This window comes from Osmerus eperlanus, chromosome 16 (genome assembly GCF_963692335.1).
Source record: "Osmerus eperlanus chromosome 16, fOsmEpe2.1, whole genome shotgun sequence".
Lineage (NCBI taxonomy): Eukaryota > Metazoa > Chordata > Actinopteri > Osmeriformes > Osmeridae > Osmerus > Osmerus eperlanus.
Window position 1 is genome coordinate 8,954,374 of NC_085033.1, and position 20,612 is coordinate 8,974,985.

General features: G+C 41.8%; 1 protein-coding gene across 3 annotated transcripts; it reads right to left on the bottom strand.

Moving 5' to 3' along the window:
* Positions 1–45: 45 nt before the first annotated feature.
* xirp1 (xin actin binding repeat containing 1) lies at positions 46–14,079 on the bottom strand. 3 transcript variants are annotated; one of them, XM_062480642.1, is made up of 6 exons: positions 13,754–14,079; positions 13,564–13,645; positions 8,943–9,094; positions 8,541–8,582; positions 3,187–7,698; positions 2,508–2,693 (listed from the first exon to the last, which is right to left on the bottom strand). In XM_062480642.1, exons 1-6 carry the CDS (start codon positions 13,961–13,963, stop codon positions 2,691–2,693), a joined length of 5,001 nt encoding a protein of 1,666 aa, XP_062336626.1. In that variant the 5' UTR covers positions 13,964–14,079; the 3' UTR covers positions 2,508–2,690. The 3 variants fall into 3 exon arrangements, with proteins under 3 accessions (XP_062336627.1, XP_062336625.1, XP_062336626.1); XM_062480643.1 differs by having other exon boundaries at positions 46–7,698; positions 13,754–14,077; XM_062480641.1 differs by lacking the exons at positions 13,564–13,645; positions 13,754–14,079 and adding an exon at positions 12,005–12,284 and having other exon boundaries at positions 46–7,698.
* Between the last annotated feature and the right edge of the window lie 6,533 nt (positions 14,080–20,612).

The window sequence follows — 20,612 nt, forward strand, 5'->3', positions numbered from 1 at the left end:
TAGAGCAAAGGTGGGCATTAATTAATACTTTAAAATGGGCAAGTAAACAGTTTGAAAGTAGTTTATTAAAGATGGTACATGAGGATATAAGCTTAAAGATATGTTCTTCAGAACGTAAACACCTTTTCCTAAGGATTATGTAGTATCAAGCATTGTTTTTCACTGGTCTTTGATAGCCTGCAAAAGTTTGTCATGTACTGAACATTAAGTACTAATAAAGAAAGTATGAGATATACAATTTAAAACACAGTAATTGTATAACACATTTATTTGATAAATTACACAACAACAGTCAACAGAGGGGGTTTTATCATTCAAAACCATGTATACAGTATAAAAAGCAACAAAAAACATCTATAAAATGTATGTTAATACATGTATTTTTTTTATTATTAAATAGAATGTATTGTTTCACTAAGATAAATTATTCAAAGGACATTAAAACAAAAGTGATAATTGTAGCTCACAATAATTAGATAAAACAAGAAAAACAGTTCTAAGTTTCAACACAAAATTTTACTTTTTCCCAGCCTTTTGTTGACCAAATGTTACAAAAACAGTTCCTCCTTCTTTGACACTGGACTGAGCACTCTCTGTAAAGGTGTGTCCAGATCTTCGTATTAAAGGGGATGCCATTACTTCATATCTAGTTGGACAGGAGACTACTTCAAAGAGTGGGGCAGTTTTAGTCTCAGACTGCTTGGTGACAAAAGTAGACGTTTTGGAGGAGACAAATTTGTTACCAAAGCAATCTGTCTCTTCATATTTTTCACTGACAGTCTTTGTGCCAACTAATCCAGCAGGAGCTTCCGGGACAGTTTGCACTTGTAGCACGCTGACATTACGTCTTGGACTCACAGGACAGCTGAATTGGTTGGAGGTTTGAGAGGAAGTGGGTTGGCCCACATCAGCATTGACTCCATTGCAACTTTGAGGGCACTCCTTTGCTTTTGTCTTGAAAGTTGAGGATTTAGGGGACTTGGATTGTTCTGGATGCTTCCTGGCAGCAGAGTGAATGGAGATGAAGGATGGTGAGGATGGGGAGCTCATGCATTGTTTGACAGGAGGCATGTTGAGCACTTGAGCAGGTGCTTCTTCTAACGTTTTTGCTAGACCTGAACATCCTTTCATTTTTGCCTCTGGTGTCGGTTTAACCTTTTCTGTTTTAGTTTTGCTGGACACAATGCTAATTTTCCTAATGTTGTTTTGAGTATCTTGACAACTTTGCTCAGAGTTCAATGATTCATTAAAGAGTCCTGACAACCCTGCTATATCAGCCTCAGATTTTAAGTTGGAAACAGAATACAAAGCTTTCCGTATTGCCTCCTCTATATCAATAAGTTTTGCCAACGTTTGCTCTTTTAGATTCATTATTTCATGGCTTGCCTTTTCCAGGTCTACGAACGCAGCCTCGACTGAGGCACTTTCCATTTCAGTATTCAATGACTCTTTTTCAACCTTCTTTTCCCTCTTCGAATGACTTTGCGTTTCAGTTCTACGTGGAGTGACTATCCAAGCAGGAACATTCTCAAATAATGTTTTTAATGAACCCACATCAACAGTGCTAGTCTCCCCCTCTATCTCTTGAACTTGGGATAGGATCGTCTTGAGTTCCTCCCGTTTCCTTAGATTTTCAAAGATTTCCATTGCTGCTGTCACGTTTCCCTTCATAATTTCGTCCTTGTGGACAGACAGCCTCTGTCGTCGTTCACCCTCCGTCTCCTTCTTCGCTTTCTTCTTCCTCAGTACAACTTTGTCCACAGCTTTTACCTGTTCCTCACCAACTCTGCTATTCTGAATAGATGGAGATCTCTTTGCTATGATGGCTGATGCCGATTCCGGCTGACCTGCGTTTGAGTGCTGTGTAACCTGTTGCATGGTTGATTTGCTCTGATTCTTTACTTGGCTAACAGTTTCTTTAACTGCTTGGATTTTTTTGGCAGAAACAGGGACTGAGTCCACAGTGTTCTTATCCTTTCCCCCAAAGTTCTGGAGAGCAACTTGAAAGCCCATGTGTATTTCTGTTTTAGTGCAACTATCATTTGCATAGCTCTGCATACACATTCGGATCTCTTCTGCTGCATTTATTTTCTGAATCTCATTTTTATCCATAACACATTCATTGCTATTTGCAATTGTCGGGTTCTTGTCTGTGTTTGTTTCACATAACGGTGGTTCCACTATGTCTTCTAATGCTTTCCTATGTACATTTCTATCAGAGTTTAGTGTATTTGAATCTTGGGAAACTTGAGTATCGTTGTTTGAAATGCTCTGTGGTGAGCCTTGCTTTTCACCTTTGGTGGTTTTTAGAATGCTAATTTCTCTTGAACGGTCGTTCTGTGGTAAATCCTGTCTGTGTTCTCTTTTATTTGCCGATGTTTCACGTGGAGTGGAAGGAGAAGAAGACTTCTCTAGTTTAGTTTTGGGAGGGATTACTGGGTTTTGCGATTTAACTTTAACAGGGCCAGGTGCTTTTGAAAGAGAATGGATATTCTGTGCTGTATCACTTGATAATTTTGAGCGCTGCGGTTTGGGCGGTAGGGCTGGTTTCTTGTGTTCTTGTAATTTGTCACTTGTTTTGGGGGGAAGTGGAGGTGGCCTTTGGTCTTCTGATGGTGTGTTTTCCGTTTTGTGTGTAAGAGTGACAGGATCTGAATTCAATGTTGTTATGGCAGGTGGCTCTCCATAAGTTACTGAAACCGAAGGAGACAATTCAGTGTCAGATGGAGGCATAGATACTACAACACCTTGTTTGTGCACAGTCTCAGAATCCACTTTCTTACTTGGCCCTGAGTAAGCTTTACCTGAATTCCTGTAAATCATTGCAGTTTTAAAGTCTCCTTTGGACACATTTACACTAGACCTCTCAAGAGATTGCAAAGCCAATTGCATATTACCTCTTATAACATCTTCTTTGTCTAGAAGCCTTTGCTCTGTTGCAGCATTCTGAAGAGACTTAATAGCAGCCTTCACATCTCCCCTCAAAACCTCAGCCTCTGTCTCTTCATCAGTGTTTTCAACTTGATACTCTGATTTAACACAAGATTGGGATGGTATGGTGTTGGTCTGCTGCGAGGCATCTTCACTAACACAGATATTCACTACGTCTGCACTCTTTGACACTGCTCCCTTAGGGCAAGCCTCAATCCCCTCATGGATTCCCTTTTTTGTTTCTGTGTCACTGACCTTTCGAAAAGTCGTGGTGATCCGCTGACCTCTGGAGGTGCACGAAGATGTAGACTGTGTCGTGGTTGTAGAGCTTTGCTCTTGTGATGAGACATTCACGTTGTAGATTTTGCCAGGAACAACGATTTCCCGTTCTACTCGCATGCTCTGGTTCTTTGCCAACTCGAGGGACTGTTTAGCTGCCTTCACATCTCCTGACACTATTTCCTCTTTGAAGTTTAGCGAGTCGTTATCCTCCGGTTCTGGACCTTGAGCTGATAAGTCAATGTCATATATGGTTCCTGGTTTGATGACTTCCCGCTCCACATTCAAGCTTTGCTTCTTTGCCCGCTCTAAGGACTGTAGTGTTGCTTTGATGTCACCAGCTACAATTTCCTCCTTTTCCACCGTGATAGGTTGCTTCACTGCCTGTCCAAGTTGTTGCTTGGCTGATGAGATATCCCCACGGATTATGTTTTCTTTTGGAACACAGTGTTCAATGCCAAGGTCAATGGACCCCTCCGAGCTGAATACTTTTTTGGCGTTCTTCACGTCTCCTGGCAGGACATCTGAAATTGTTCGCTCCACTTGCTGCTTTTTCTGACAGAGAATTCTCTTTGCCTCTTTCACATCTCCCTGCAGGATTTCAATCTGTTCTTTTGCTCCGAGGTCAAGTACATCACTCTCCTCTGGTTCACTCTGGAGACTCTTCAGGTATTGAAGATCTCCTTTCTCAATGCAATTCTTGTACAAGTTCACATTCCCTTTCTCATTTTCATCTAGTCTACACGAAACAGAGGTTCTCTGACTATTGGCGGTGGCTAGAAGGTTTCCAATAGTGGACTTCACATCGCCCCTTGTGATGTCTTGAGATTCTGCTCTAGTTTCAGTGTGACAGAAGAGGCTGTACACAGTCATCTCTGCTTGGCCCCTGGCAGATTCTTGCATCACAATTCCTGTCTTCATTATCTTATTTTCAACTAACAGGCTTTCAATCATCTTGGCAATGCTTTGCATTCTTTGGTCACCATCTAGATTGACAGTTGAAGATGGCTGATTGACTGGAAGTTCCAAAACTGTGGTGTTAACGTTACCCTGTTCACCCTCCCTTAGAAGGGTGATCCTTGGCTCCATGGTTGGTTTGCATAACAACTGTAACATGATGTTTCTAATGTTACCTTCTACCCTTTCTTCTTTCAGAATTTCTATGTTTTCTTTGCTAATGAGCTGGTATTTTGCCATGTTAACATTACTGATCTCATTTGCCTCTATAACAATGCCACTTGAGTGAATTACTTGAAGTTCAGAAAGACGAGTGAGACTGTCTGCCACGCTACCGACGGTGATTTTATCCAGTGGTGTCGTTTCAAACATCCAGGTGGTGCTCTTCACATCTGCTTTTGGTATATTCTCTTCAACAGCATGGGCTGAGGTGGCATCCACCTCTTTGAGCTTGTCTAGAGGCTGGGATTCAAACAGCCAAGTACAACGTTTCACCTCTCCCTTCTGGTTGTCTTCTCTGTGGACAGTCTTCACGGGGCCCTGCTCCTCTGCTCCTCCCTTCAGGCTGTCAATAGGCTGGTTTTCAAAAAGCCAGGTCGACGTTCGGACATCTCCTTGCTGGACGTCAGTAACACTGACCATTCGGACATACTTCTTGTGAGCGGACTGCTCAGATTCAAAGAGCTGTTTGTTAAGCTGCACGTTGTGTTTTCCGAATTCCTCCACAACCTTGACTGAAGGCTCCTCTCTACATGTGAGAGTGTCCAAAGGCTGGGTCTCAAACTTCCACCTGGCAGACTTGACATCTCCTTTAAGAACGTCCTCTTGGGTAACGGCACGGATGACATAAATGTCCTGTTCTGCTTGGATGGAATCCAGGGGCTTTGTCTCGAACATCCACCGAGCACCTCTCACATCGCCACTCATCACTTCCTCCTTCTTGACCGTGGTGACCTCGTGAAATTGTCCCTCCTTGTCTCTGATGGCATACAGAGGCTGAGACTCAAACAGCATCGTGCTGGACTTCACATCCACGCTGCTCTCACATTCGTCCAAGGATGCGGATGAGTCCTCGAGAGGCTTTTCTTGGATCTTATCCAAAGAGAACGTTTCGAATATGAACTTCTTGTTGTGTACATCGCCAGCCTCATCTTCGCTGACAGAATACATGCTCGTTCCATTGAGCTTTTTCTCAGTGATCGTGTTGATGGGACGGTTCTCAAAAAGCCAGGTGAATTTGTGAACGGACCCTTTTTGAATGTCTTCATCCTGACCCTCTCTGTCGGACATGCTTTCAGCTTCTGTACCTATTTCATCAAGAGATTGAGACTCAAAGATTTCCTTGACCCTAGATACATCTCCTGACTGAACATTTATCTGGCTGACATATCTAACATCTTGTTCTGTGTCTGTGTCCTTCCTTATTTTATCCAAAGTTTCTGTTTCAAAAAGATGCTTCACGGTTTTCACTCCAGCCTCCGCTTTTACACCATCCTGAATGGTGCTGCATAATTTCAAACTATGCTCATCTCCAGCTTTGATACTGTCCAGTGGCTGTGATTCGAAAAGCCAAGTGAAGGATTTAACGTTAGCATTTTCTATGGCCTCTTTATCTTGGAGCTTGTTTGATTTGTCAGACAAAATGTCCATGGGTTGGGTTTCAAAAAACCACTTGCAGGTCTTGACATCACCTTTCTGGAACTCATCCTGTTGCACCAATGGATTTTGTGCCTCAAGGTTGAATTTTGAATGAATACAGTCTAGTGTCTGAGTTTCGAAGAGCCACTTTGCCATCTTCACATCTCCAGTTACGTCTTCCTGTCTAGTGATCCCTTTTATAACCTCCATGCTCCCCTTTCCCTCCTGAAACTGGTCAAGCGGTTTGGTCTCAAACATCCATTTGCAGTTTTGGACATTTCCTTTGATAGACTCCTCTCTACTAACAGTTGTGACCTCGTGGAAATTTCCTGAAGAGTCTTTTATGGCATACAAGGGTGTAGATTCAAACAATTCTTTGTTACCATTTACATTCCCTGCTGTGATGTCTTTTTCACTTTTTCCATTCATCACCTCTTCAGATTGGGTAATGTCACCAAGAGGAATTGTTTCAAAAAGATGTTTAAAAGATTTGACATCCCCCTTTTCAATTTCAAGCTCTCTGACCGATGTTTCTTTTCTGACATTGTAGTTTTCAAACTGTTGCTTTTTGCCCTTCACCTCTCCTTGTTCATCTGCAGCAAGCGACACTTCCTTTAGATGTCCAATTTCATAGCTATCTTTCAAAGTATCCATTGGTTGAGTTTCAAAGAGCCACAAAGAGGTTTTGACATTACCACCTAGGATCTCTTCCTTTTCCTGGTTTGTGGAAGTACACTCCCCTTTCAGAGTTGCCAAGGGTTGTGTCTCAAAGAGTTTTCGTTTGTTCTCAACATCAGCCTCTCCCACAAAATCGTCCACGGTCCCCTGGAATTTGTTCTCCTCGATGCCTTCCTGGGTGTTGAGGAAGGGCTGCGTCTCAAACATCCACCTCTTCCTATCTACGCCTCCTCTTTGCCCTTCTTCCAGTGATATCCCCTGAATGATCTTCACAGCAGAAGTGTCTTTCCTGATGACATCTAGAGGTTGAGTTTCAAAGAGCCAGCGAGCAGTGCTGATATTGCTGCTGTTGATCTCTTCTCTACAGATTGACTTGATCTCATGGATGTTTCCACTGTTGTCTCTAATGGCACAACAGGGATCTGCTTGGAAGAGCTTGACAGTTTTTTGGACATCTCCCTTCTGTTCTTGGAGCTCAGACTTCAGCTTGAGGAAGTTCTGGTTCTCGACTGAGCAGCAGTGGCCTAAGGCGTCCAGTGGTTTGGATTCAAAGAGTAGCCGCGCTCCTCGGACATCTCCTCCTTGGATGGGTTCCTTCAGCACTGCCTCCACCATCTCACCTTTTTCTTGGTTGAGCTCATTCAGGATGTCTAAAGGCTTGGTCTCAAACAACCATGTAGATGTCCTGACATCCCCTCTCACAGACACCTGCCTTTCAGCAAATGCCCTCGAGCTGTGTTGGGTGTCATCCATCTCGCAATGCTCAAACATGGAAGATGTTCCCCTAACATCTCCACCTTGCAAGTTCTCCTCTTCCAACAGCTTCTTAGTTGTATGGGGGTCCCCAATGTTGTCCAGTGTCCAGTTTTCAAAGATCCACCTCATGGATTGCACCTCGCCTTGATATCCTGTATCTTCTGCAGATATCTCTGACTGGAGGGCCTCTACCAGCTCATCATCAACAACATCATTAAGTTTTCCTTTTAAATCTGGGTGAATGTGTTTAAAGAGCCTCTTCAGCTCATTCTTTTGTCGCTGTTGGTAGAATGTTGAGAAGGTTTCCTTGGGTGGTGGTACAGGAAGTAAGGGTGAGCTGTTTGCAGACTCTTCATAGTTTAGAGGTCGGGGTGGTACAGGGGGAGGTGGAGGGAAAGACAGGTCGTGTTCTTCATGAGAAGCCTCTGAAACCCTGATTTGCTTGGCTACGTCTGCCATCTTGCAATGAAAACAGAAAGGGGAGGGGTTTTGTGTTATTGTAATTTTCATTCTGTTATAAAACAGTATTAGTATATTATTTTGACAAAATATTAGAGAGCCATGCACATAAAAACTGATGCCATAATTTACCTTTTTGAGATGGATGAATGCGCTTCACGGCAAACTATCTTCCACCAAACCGAGGTTAGAAAAACTTCACAACGGTTAGTAGAACAGCGAAGTGTTATGTGGAACTGCTGAGCCACCAAGCATGATTTAGTAGTTTAGGTTGCAACACTATGGAGTACTCTATGGAGTTGATAATGTTTTGGTTACAAAAATTGTTAAAAGTGTTCCACGATTGGAGATGTAGACATTGTTGAAATAAAGGTGATATTTTAACAAATGTGCTTCCTGGTGGGCTTTAGTAGTAGTAGTAGTAGCTACTTTGATCCGTACGGCAAAATTGCAGAAGCTTTCAGGTTAAGGCAGATGTCCTGAATATCAAAACCGAGTTTAAAAAGTACCCCATTGGATGGAGAGGGCAACAATGTACCTTGTTGCCAAGTGATATCAAGTAATAGACAATGCCAAATAGGGGTCTAAAGATTAAAATATGTCACATTGAATTGTATTCAATGTGACATATTCCGTTTTTTCTCTCTGGATGCGCAGTGAACATTTATTAAGCAATAAAACCTACACTGTCCAGTTGCAGTTGTGTTTGAATACTGATCATTTAAATTCTGAATCTCCAGTTCATGACAAATGTTTACAAAAGTTATATTCAGTCCACAGCACGCACACACACACACACCTTTGTTAGTCTAATAAGGGATTATAGGCATACTGTACAGTACCTTGCTTAATTTAGTCTTCTTTTCTGATGAACTGGTGAATTCCTAAAAAAAAACACATGTATGGTTCAACTACCATCACACTACCATCACACTGCAGTACTGTTTCATACTTGCTAAATTGTTTGTTAACCAGTTACATAAAAATGACAAGAACATGTAGAACTTTTAGCAAACAGTTTCACTACAACAGCAAAAAAGCAAGTGGTCATCATTCGCTCAATAGGATTGAAAAAAAACAATGCAGGGGGTACATAAATATGAGATGTATGCTGTGTTTTTATGGGACATCTGTACAGTAAATAAGAAGAATGAGAACCATGACCATTCCGCATTGTGAGCACTTGACCTCAGTGACTGGCAAGGAATGGGAGGAAGGTCATGCACTGAAGGTCATGCACTCACTGGATGTGATGATTCTCCTGTGGAGTCTGCAGCTGCCACTTTTGACAGATAAAGAGCTGATCTGTCTCTCACTGAGGCAGACGTGGATCTCCTCTCACGGTCCGGCCTTGATGGGGTCTCTGCGTGGGTCAATTTCGGATGCCTCTTGTCATCTACAAGAGCAGAGACAATTGATTACTGAGCTGCTGTTTGGATTTTATGATGTATCCTAAAGTACAGTTCTGTGACTGTTATGCAATGCTTGAATAATAAAAAAAGACACATGTAATTTGATATTACATTTTTACATTTAGTCATTTAGCAGACGCTCTTATCCAGATCGACTTACAGTAAGTATAGGGACATTCCCCCAAAGCAAGGAGGGTGAAGTGCCTTGCCCAAGGACACAACGTCATTTGGCACGGCACTCATATTATGAGTGATAAATCATATACAGTATGAACAGGCACAAATATGTGCTTCTGTGCATCATGGATATTTGTTAGAACCCAGGCCAAATTCAAAATGATAAGACAACAGTCTTGTAACCTGTGGTGACAAGATATTCTCGTTACCCGTGGTATGCAGAGCAGAGGGCTACTAAAACAGTTCTCTGGCAACAGCACAGTGTGTATATATAGCAGAATTGTGTTGCAATGTGTCTTATCTTCTGTCATTCCTTTAAGCATGTGGAAACTATGGTGTCTACGGAAACTATTGCTGTGTTGTCTGACACAGCAATACGTGCTGTACAGAACAGACTAGACAAAACAGTTATCCTAAAAAGATACATATTTAGTCACAAACAAACCAATGAAATCTATCAGGAACACCAAATGTCTCAACCTATTTTGTCTAAATGTTGTGAAATGTTAATTACAGTACTTCTGCTTTGCATTTAATAATTAATCAACATAAGTTAAATAAACTATGACTTTGTTTACCTCAAAAACAACTTCCAATGTGAGACCAACCAGGTAACAAGGGGGTAATAGAGGCTTTGATCTTTTTAGCCAACAAGACAAATGGCCTTGCATAGCATACCAGTTGCCTTCACCTCTCAACAAATAGCATACCGTGGACTAGCCATAGAGACCAGGAAAAAACAACAACTGCAAGCTCAGCTGGAGCAACCCTGGTTGTTTTGTTTGTGTGACCTCACCTCCATCATGCCATCACCACTGACCAAAAGAATGCTACTGTCTGTTGCTGTGTGGAACAAAGTGAACAATCTCATAGTTCCATATACTGCCACCAGTCCTGTCATAAACCCTTGTTTATGATTGAACACCTTCTACGACTTACGGTGAGACATAAGTGATGAAACAACTGGTGTTTTACTATCTCTAAGAAAGATTATCAAAATTAAATAAATACTTTGGATGGTTGGCTGTGCACTGACAATCCAGACTAGTATAGACATATTTTTCAACCTGTTATAAGAATCAAAACAACAGAGGTTAAGCCCTGCAGCCTGATTTGAGAAGTCAGCAGCTTGGACCTGTTGCATAGGCCCACCAGCTGTAACTAATAGACAGATTCGAACATACCTCCCTTTTCATGCAGTAAGCTCTCGTCAGACAAAAGGACAGGCTAGCTAGCTGGCGCCTCTCACGAGTCCGGACTTAAAGCATTTTCATAGCTGGGTGAGCAGACAGAATGAACCAACATTACGCCCTGCGAGTCCTGTAGAGGTTTCATCCCAGAGAACTTAGGGGTCAACCTATCAATTAACGTTGAACAATCACACACGTGTTGTTGATGCTTATCATTATTAAGTTCTGTGGAGATGCAAATAGTACCCCATGTATCTTTAAAAAATATGTGATGCAACAGTTTAGAATACTATTGCTCTGCGTGAAAACCAGTAGAGTCTTCAGAACTACCAATCACACAGCATGTGTGTAATTACAGAGGCACTGTAGCTGCACTTAAGACAGAACAGAACTTCTGTAAGTAGCAGAGTCATCTTCAAGGTTTTTTGGAATGGGGAAGTTATTTTCCTAGACGTTTCAAAGGGGTTGGCCTGTCCCCTGGGCCTGTCGAGTTCCTCGTCCCTTCTCTCCTCCACAGGAATGGAGGGGAGCTATAAGAGGCACAGCAATGTGACAGCTTTTTACGCTGCTGACAGCTGTCCAAATGATTGTCAAATACAGTTGGTATTTGCTCTCAGCCACCTCAGCTGCTTTTTGTTGCAGCCACATTCATAGACTATAATCAAAAACACACTTAACAAACTTGGTCAAGTCGACTTGAAGGAGAATTAGATCAAAATCGAATCCCTGATGTAAAACACTAATATTCATGAATGCTTTTGAAAACAAATGTAAAACTCTGGTAATCATATTTATTTATGCAACATATACTGTACTGTAAAACTATCACTGTTAATGTTCACAATGTAAGATGGATCGCTGTACTAATTCAAATCTATAATCAGAGGTGTTACAATGTAAATGTATTGGTCATAAAGAGAAAGCCAGTGATTGGTCGAGCTTGTTCTCTGAACCCTCATTCCTTACATGTCTGAGGATTATGGGCTGAGAAATGATGCTCACTTAGGACATCGTAAAGATGCCAGAGAGAATATAAGTTAAGACATTTGTCTCTGGCCCTTTGGGAGGCTCCATTTAGTTCTTAACTCTTAAAACTCAGACAGAGACACACACCTGAGGCATCAGTATAGAACAAAGAAAATATTGTTGAGATCAACTTATCCTTTCATGTTCACAACATGTTCTGTTAATTTCATTTGTTCTGATAAAGCTGTCACGCAGACTCTCCCTGTGATGGAGGTATTCTCCTCCATATGAGGAGTCCTGGATTCAGGTGAAGAACAATCTAGTCACATCTTACAATTACTATTATGTATTATTTTGTGTTACTTTCCAAAGCAAAAAATGCTTTCCATGAACATTCTGGGAATAATTGCCATGTACATTCTAACAATGAATATCTCCCAATCCAAAAATCTAAATTTTCCACTCCCAACACAGATTTTCTTACTAACCAAACAATATACCTGCCATTTTCATCCAAACATGTCCAAACACATAAATAATAAGTATATTGATAGTACTTACAAAAGTAATGTCCAGTGTAGTAATAATTGTTTTCTCAACTTAAAAACTGTTTCAGTCGCTGTTGGTCAGATAAAGTTCCTGTACTGGCTCTCAGATGGCCCCGTGCTGCTAGCCCAGTAGACCGTTTCCTTCCGTTCCTCTGTCTGTCTGCTTGTCAGGTCACTGTGCCTCTCTCTAGTCCTGTGGTCCTAGTGACAGCTGATTTTTATCAGATCCGTTGTACCACTGGGATGTTTTGGCTATTTTGGGAGGGAGGGTGGCGGCTGCTCCCTGGGCTGAGTCAATCACTTCTGTTAGTCATAGAGACGGGGTCACCCCCCTGCCCATTCCCAACGCTCCACTGTCACCTCCTATAACGGGCCTAGGGAGGGACCACTGATGTCACTAGGTGCCCAGAGGACTAGACAATAAAAACACTTTCAACTCCTCAGTGATGATCCTATTTTGGTCAAGTGGCGCACACACACATGATAAGCGTGTCAAAGAGTCCATGCTTGATTGCACACCTTCTCTATGAATAAGTATGCCTCCTATCATAACAATGCTTTTAATAATAGTCTGGTGAATGCATCAACCACTTTACGACTGAAACGATAGCTACTTACGCAGTCTTACATAGTGCTCAAAACATGAATGTGAAGTTATTCCTTGATACGTTTTCTTAATTGTATTGTCAGCCAAAAGTATTAGTGATGTTGAACTTCTTGGGGTACACAATTTCTTATGAGATCTCTGATCCATTACTCAGCTGTTACTGTCACTGAGGGTCAACCTCCGATCTATGGGATCTCTATGTCAACCCTATTCCTGTCAGAAGAACTGTTCAGGTCTCATAGATGCATCATGGGGTCAAACAGTCATAGACAGTTTTCTAGAAGTGTGTCCCCCCATGGCTCAAAGCGATTGTACCTATGTAATGGTCATAAATGTCAATGACGGCCTTCTGTCTTGAGCATGTGTGCACAGAGCATAGTTATGTGTCTACACATTCACATCCGCTTCTTTTTATAGCAACCTGGGGCTCTCAAGGCCAGGGAACAGGAGCTGTTGGACAACCAATCGCTCTCTCTCCTTTCTTATGGTGTGTTGAAACCGTGCAATGTCTGGGTTATCTTGTGATATTTTTAACATGGTCACCACAGCCGTCACATTCTCCTTCTGTGGGAACTTAAAGCAGCTTCTGTAGATATGTGGATGTGAATGACTTTGAATGCCCTCAACGTTTGTGTACTCCACCATGGGTGGGTTCTGTTCATTCATATAATTTATAATAAAAATATCCTAATTTCAAAGACGAACTTTCCTGTTTCCAGTCCTTCATAACTCCAAGTTCAAAACTCAACTAAATCAGGTAAAACAGTCTCTGTCTTCAAAGAAATGAAAAAAGGTTGCTAATTTGATCACAATTTCTTGTTTGTATATATTTGCAGGAGACCTGAGCCACTTCCTTTAAAAAAAAGGGTGACCTCATTGGTTTGGAGGAACCCCGCCAACCCCCGTACCACCAGACCTATCATGTCACATGCTGAATGTAGTACTGTAACTTAGTAACTACTCACCCTGTGAGTTTGCGGAACCCCTGATGCAGGACTCCGGGACACCAGTGGAGGTCTGTCTACGTCTCTCTGCCTGGACAACACGCTGTGAATCATCAACAGTTAACAGTTATGATCAGCAATCAGCGTAAAGATTGAATCCACAGCATAGTGATTCTTTCATGAACATACAAACACCCACACACAAATCCACCTGAGGAGGGTTGTCTTTCTTTACTGGAGTCCCTACAGTGCTGTGAGCCCTTTTCACCACTGGGAGGCACTGTTTCTCCCTGTTACTGGCAGACAAAGCCACATTCAGTCGAGGGGAGCTGGAACAGTCCTGCCGCAGGGTGACCTTCGACTCAAAAAGGGCCCGCAGGGCACTGGTTCCCACAGGCTCCTTCGGGGGCAGATAGTCCATGGATTGGCTTCTGGACAGATGGAAGCCTCCTCTGATCTCCCTGCTCTCATTACGCCCCCCCAGAGAGTCCACTCTGATCTCTGAGTCCTCATATCTACTGGAACGATTCAACACAGATGCCTAAAAAAGTGGGAGTCAAACAAATAAATACATAACTGCTTTGTGTCAAATACATTGCTGCAGACTACCACTGATGTTTATTTGTATCGCTTAAAGGACATAATGTATTAATCAACCCATTTATCAATACATTTATTATCAAGTAACTTTTCCTATACCTCAGCTGATTCAGTTATCCGTAACTCTGCACAGCTCTGGTATCTGTGAGGAAAGAGATAATGTCTTTAAAACATACATTTTACCATTAACATAACCTAAACATACAGTTTCAGGTAACAAGTGTGAAGTGTGTAGTTTTCTGCAACACACTCACTGTTGTACGAGCTGAGAGACAGACTTTTTTTTGTCCCAAAGAGAAGATGCGACCCATGACCTCTCCTGAACCCCAGAAAGGCTCTTCAAAGATTGACTCCTTCTTAGGTTGCTCATTTCCACCGTAAGTCCTCAAGCACTGTCAACATCAGAGTGGAAGTGACCTTGAGGGAGAACTCCAATTTGTATTCGAGTTATTTCCAGTATGCTACACATTTGAGCTTTTCTTGAATACAACTTGTATATTTTTGTGTTTCCAGTCAAACGTAATACAATTATTTAGGGAAGACAGTGGCACACAACATCAACTACGCCCTATTTTATGTTGCTAGGCTGTGTGAAATGACAGCTTGTCACACACAGTGTCATCTGACTCTGTTAATGTGTACCGCAATCACTGATTTGACTGCAGAATTTGCTAGAGAATTTAAGTTCACGTTAGATATTTTTTTACTGTAGCACCTAATATCAATTATTTCAAATATAGTGCTGTATAGACCTCCTGCTCTTTATTCTCTGTATTTGTAAACTTTGTATACTGTAATGCCTTCTCCTCGAGTAGCAACAGTTTGTACTTAACTACCCTATAACTACATTTGACAAGACAGTACTTACCCCAATCCTCTGAATTTCACAAATAAAAACTATACACGACAAAGCAGTAGTACATCATCACCACAGCAGTCATGAATGCAGATCTTTGTTACCAGCCACATACCTGCGTGAAGAACAAGTCCCCTGGAATTCCAGTCTCTGCACTTCAGTAATGTGTTCGGAGCATTACTCACAAGACTCAATCATGCCAGTGACCAAAGTCCTCTTTTTTATACACTGAGGTTTTAGCTTCCGAAAAAAAAAACAGATTTTCTTCCTGGACACATATTTCAGCTCTTTGATAATGTCCTTGTGATGCAATAAAACAAAAAGCAGGTTCAATTTCACATACACAACCACCTTGTACTATGTAATACAACAATTACCTGTACAGTACCTGAGTCACGTTTTATGCATTGATCATGTGTGATTGATTAGGATGCATGGTGCCAACAGCAGCAGTTCTCATTGTTATTCAACTTAGATGGCAACAACAATATTTTTTTATTTTTGCTCGCTTTGCCAATCATCCAGTTGATCATATCAAAATATTTTACAATCAAATACATTGTCTTTCCCTGTTTTTATTTACGGCTATAAACACATCTCACAGTTCTTGACCTTTTGGAGGTTAGCGTTGCTAGAGGTGATGGGAGACAGTAGCATTTTCTCAAATTATTCCCACAAATGCCAGTCAAACATAGGCCGTCATTAAAACAACAATTTTCAAAAGTCTGGTCATATCTATTATGATCGATAGCAACATGCTGCTAGGCATTGTTGATCCGCTCCCCCCTTCCTCCTTCTCTCTAAGTCTATTATGACCAGCTGGCCTACTCAGATGTCAGTCTTTTGGCAAAGCCGTCATGTTACTGTATCTTATGCCAACACATAAAAACTGGTTTGTTTGTCTACAGTTCTCATACTTAATACATTTATATTAACAACAAAGTCTAGCAGTTTGTCTTCATAAAGCGACTTGATGCAGCCAAATAAAAAGCAAAGCAAAATAGTTTTACTGTACCCCCACTTCCTAAAGGTCACAAAATGTTCCATGTCATCTTTTATGAGTTATACTTTTTGTTGACACATGAATTTCATATACTATAAAAATGTGTCAAAGGTATTTTTTATATGGGATCTTTTTTAATGGTTGGCCAAAGGTAAATGCAAATTATGATTTTTCCATGTTAAGAGGGGTAAACATTAACTGTTCACAAAGTAGTCACCTTTTAAATATTCCCTCTCACTTTAAATGAGACGAAGGAGAGAGAGAGAAGGATAGAGAATTGAGGTAAAGTAAACGACTCAAGGATTTGCCCATATAATCTCAAAAGACTCAATTTTGTTGATTTACTCAATACACGATAAAGATAAAACTGCGGAAACTCTCAAACAAAAAATGTCCACTGATATCTTTAGCATGTTCTAACCACTAGATGTCAGGAGAGTAATGCAGACCACAAAGCTGATGTGACCATGTGCTGTTCAGCAGATGTATTTTACTGTACATTTAATTGTTGTTAAGACTTTAGCATCTCGTCAATAAAGGCAGATATAAAATATTGTTAGCATCATGGAATGACCATGCTCAAGTTTTCCCTGCACACCTTGTCTATTACACCAGTTTAAAGTGTCCATGTACAGCACTTAACATGTCTTACAAAAACATATTTTAATGCTTCAAGACAGTACAAGCCACTGAAATACCCAGATGACAAACAATCCTGCATATAGTAGCACTTGGTAAGAGAGCATTCAGCCTCTGCAGTTGTGTTGTAAGTCTTTGTTGCTTGTGTTTTGACAGCTGCACTGGGATAGTAAGGGAGACAGAGGGAGGGAGAGAGAGAGAGAGAGAGAGAGAGAGAGAGAGAGAGAGAGAGAGAGAGAGAGAGAGAGAGAGAGAGAGAGAGAGAGAGAGAGAGAGAGAGAGGGAGGGAGGGAGGGAGGGAGGGAGGGAGGGAGGGAGGGAGGGAGGGAGGGAGGGAGGGAGGGAGGGAGGGAGGGAGGGAGGGAGGGAGGGAGGGAGGGAGGGAGGGAGGGAGGGAGGGAGGGAGGGAGGGAGGGAGGGGAGGAGGGAGGGAGGTAGATTTGTTCAGCCACACAGCCGGAGAGAACAGACAGTACTGGACTGAGCAGGCCTCTCTTCACTGACTGCATGCCTCTGCAGTGCCTCACATGGAGGTACATGTGACCACACTAACAGGAGAACCCAGTGTGTTGAAGCTAGCCAGCACACAGACATTGGCACAGCAGGGCATCCAAGTGTGTGCTACTAAAATCAGTTGCACATAGTGGAGAGATGATAATGGCTTACTCAAGAACATTTAGTTCATGCACAAGCACACACGCTGTATGTGCAAACACACCCACCCACCCACCCAAACACACACACACACACTAACAACAACTGCATGCAGGCAGTCACTCTTGCCCCTCCCAGTCTACTATGTCTCTTAGTGAACTCTTAGTTCCCTACAGAAGCCATTTTCATGTAACTGCTTCACAACACAACGTATTTAGATGAATTTAGAAGACATCCAATGTAAATAAAAGGAAAAACACAGCTGTTACTGTTCTGGCAATGCCTCCTGACAGAACTCCTTTTGTATCTAGTTATTCATGCAGGTCATACATGTTTTGTTAAAAAGGTCACAACTGCAGTGTAGCTGTCAACAGGAGTTTTGTTGCTTAGGCTTTTCTGTGCGCAGCCAGATCAAATCTAACAGTTCCTGCCTACTCTGTCTCTCCTGTTCATGACACAACTGCTGATAAGATCACTCTGGTGAAGTATTTGCAGATGATTGCATAACCTAGTTTCTTATCCAAAGCTGCAGTTTGACACATGCCTTTACAGTGAACGTTTAAAACTTGAATCCACTATAGCATGTTTCGCATCCAAATGAGTTCCAGCATTTTCCAACTAACTCATTTCACTTAAATGGAATTTGAACATTTAGTGTTTGTAAACATGCTTGCACTTGAACTCTGTGGAACACAACCATCTCACGTCAAACATAAGACCCCTTGACACAGACAGTGTAGCAGGAGAGACATTTATCTCACTGCCAAGATATTATCTTACACCCTGAGCTAGCTAGTGATTAGCCCCTAGTACCTCTGGCCTGGGTCCAAGATGTGTCATTATGTTTGTCACAGGAAGTCTCTTTGTTTTCACTGTTGTGTTCCATAAAACAACCCTGTCACTGACAAAGGGATGGAAACTGAACTATCACTTATGGTGTCATTGTAGTGTAACTTGAGCTCAAGGTTTTGACTGACCTTCTTAGAGTGGAACTATGAAAGTGAACAGTTACAGTAATAGGGAATTTGATACAACTTTTTTGTAAAGTTTTTGGGCATTTTGAATAAGCTAATTTGCTCATGGATGCTTAGCTTATGTTGTTGGCTGGTCTTTGAGAATGTGTATTTATAGTTGATAGTTGATAAGACAGTGTGGACTTGTCCATCTGCCCCTCAGTAATCCGTAACCTATTTCTGACAGTAGACTCAACCAGAGACTTCACACTCATCCTCAGTTGTTTTTAACTGTGTGGTCATCCATGTTATTAGTAGCAACATTTTTGCTACCTTTTTTAGGAACAAACAACACTGCACTGAGATCATTAAAATCATCCTCATGATGCAGTTTCACCCGGCCATTCCCTCTCCCTCCCCTCGTTTACAACCACAGCCAATGACTAGTCTCTGTTGTCCACCGTCACCATGGAAGCTATTGTCCATTATGACATAAGAGCAAACGTGGAGTGGGCTGAGCTCATTGGTCCATGTGGCCTTCCCACAAGTGAAGCACCAGAGGCTTGGAACAGAGGACTATAGAAGCCAACCCAGCCAGGGAGGGATGAAGGAAGCGATGGGAGGTCTCTGTTGTCATAAGAGAAACATGGTTTTTTGTTCCACTGGTCATTACAGTTCTACTGACTCATCATCTGGAAGTACACACAGCACTTCAGGCATACAAGCAAACAGGAAGAGCACACCATGGAGCATCAGGAAGAACATTTACAATACAGTAGAGAGCTTCTGTGTGATGATGCATCTGAATCATTCTCTCATCTAACAACAACTCTGGCATACAATCACTGTACTAGATTATAAAACCAATGTTTAAAACAATTATGTATTGTAAATTATGGTTGTATAATACATTGAGGCATCATAAGGTGCTACATGATACTGTGAGATGTGTCCTTTTGGAAAAAAACACTAATTCTTTCTATGGCTATTGTTCTAACAAATTTATATTTCATAACAGTCTACCTCAAATGAAAGTAAAACATGACTCAACAGCACAAAATGGGACAGGTATGAATCTCGGAAGTTCTGAAGATAAAATATCTATATGAGGGAGTCAGGTGGCTGAGCGGTTAGGGAGTCGGGTTAGTAATCTGAAGGTTACCGGTTCGATTCTTGGCTGTGCAAAATGACCTTGTGTCCTTGGGCAAGGCTCTTCACCCTACTTGCCTCGGGGGGAATGTCCCTGTATTTACTGTAAGTCGCTCTGGATAAGAGCGTCTGCTAAATGTAAATATTTCATTTTATGCCTATTTTTAGACATTGTTATTCTAAACATACATCTGACCATATGATTATGGTTTAAAAAAAAGTATTGATCGTTCTTTATGGCACACTACATTCACATAAAATTGGGAGGTAACAATGCATAACATCATCTGATACAGTACTTCCTGTCACTCCCAGGGAAATGGAGAGCATCACTGTACTGTAGTTCTGGAAAAGAATTCATGGAAAAGGAACTGGGGCACAGTTTCACATGCCTCCAAGCTTTGTCAAAACTTTGTTGGTACCTCCTCGTATGTAGGCCATCACAGGCACAGCTTGACTGTAAACTGGGACACAAGAGCCGGTGGCAGCAACCTGAAAGAAAGACAAAATGTAGGTTAACAGCAAGTTATGTAACGTAGCCAATGTACTACCAAGACAATGTTGATTTAGTCTCATCAACTGCAACTTTAATGAAATAAAATGGACATGATCTCTGGAGGGTCTGTGTTTTGGTGAAATTACATTGTAATTGGCGGATGAATGGTATAGCAAATGTCTTCAAATACATTTATTTGATTCTGTCTATTTCTTTCCAATTGCAGTGAAGAGTTCTTGGCCATGATGGTGTTGAAAAGATTTCCACCATGTATGTATCTTACAGGAGCTCACTCCATGACTCACGCTCTCCTCCCCACTCCATCTCTCCTGACCTCTGGGGAAACATCAAGGCGGACTGAGAAACAGAGAGAAACCCTTTTGATGGACAGAGTGCTAATTTCTCAAGCACCAAGACGACAAGAACTACAAGTCTGAGTCTGTCAAGTCAAGGAAAAGGACCGAAATAAGAAACAATGACAAACACAATATGTAAGAATAGTATTTGACTAGTATCTGACTCCAGGGAGTCAGATGACTCATCTGACTCCAGGGAGTCAAATGGCTGAGCGGTGAGGGAATCGGGCTAGTAATCTGAAGGTTGCCAGTTCGATTCCCGGCTGTGCCAAATGACGTTGTGTCCTTGGGCAAGGCACTTCACCCTACTTGCCTCGGGGAGAATGTCCCTGTACTTACTGTAAGTCGCTCTGGATAAGAGCGT

Bases quoted from the DNA above. Each gene is read 5' to 3' on its own strand.
- xirp1 (XM_062480643.1), bottom strand. From the start codon at position 13,963: ATGGACTATCTGCCCCCGAAGGAGCCTGTGGGAACCAGTGCCCTGCGG. The intron at 13,646-13,753 runs GTGGATTTGTGT...GATGATTCACAG, and splicing joins AGAAAGACAACCCTCCTCAG to CGTGTTGTCCAGGCAGAGAG. The intron at 9,095-13,563 runs GTGAGTAGTTAC...CTGCTCTTGTAG, and splicing joins GGGTTCCGCAAACTCACAGG to ATGACAAGAGGCATCCGAAA.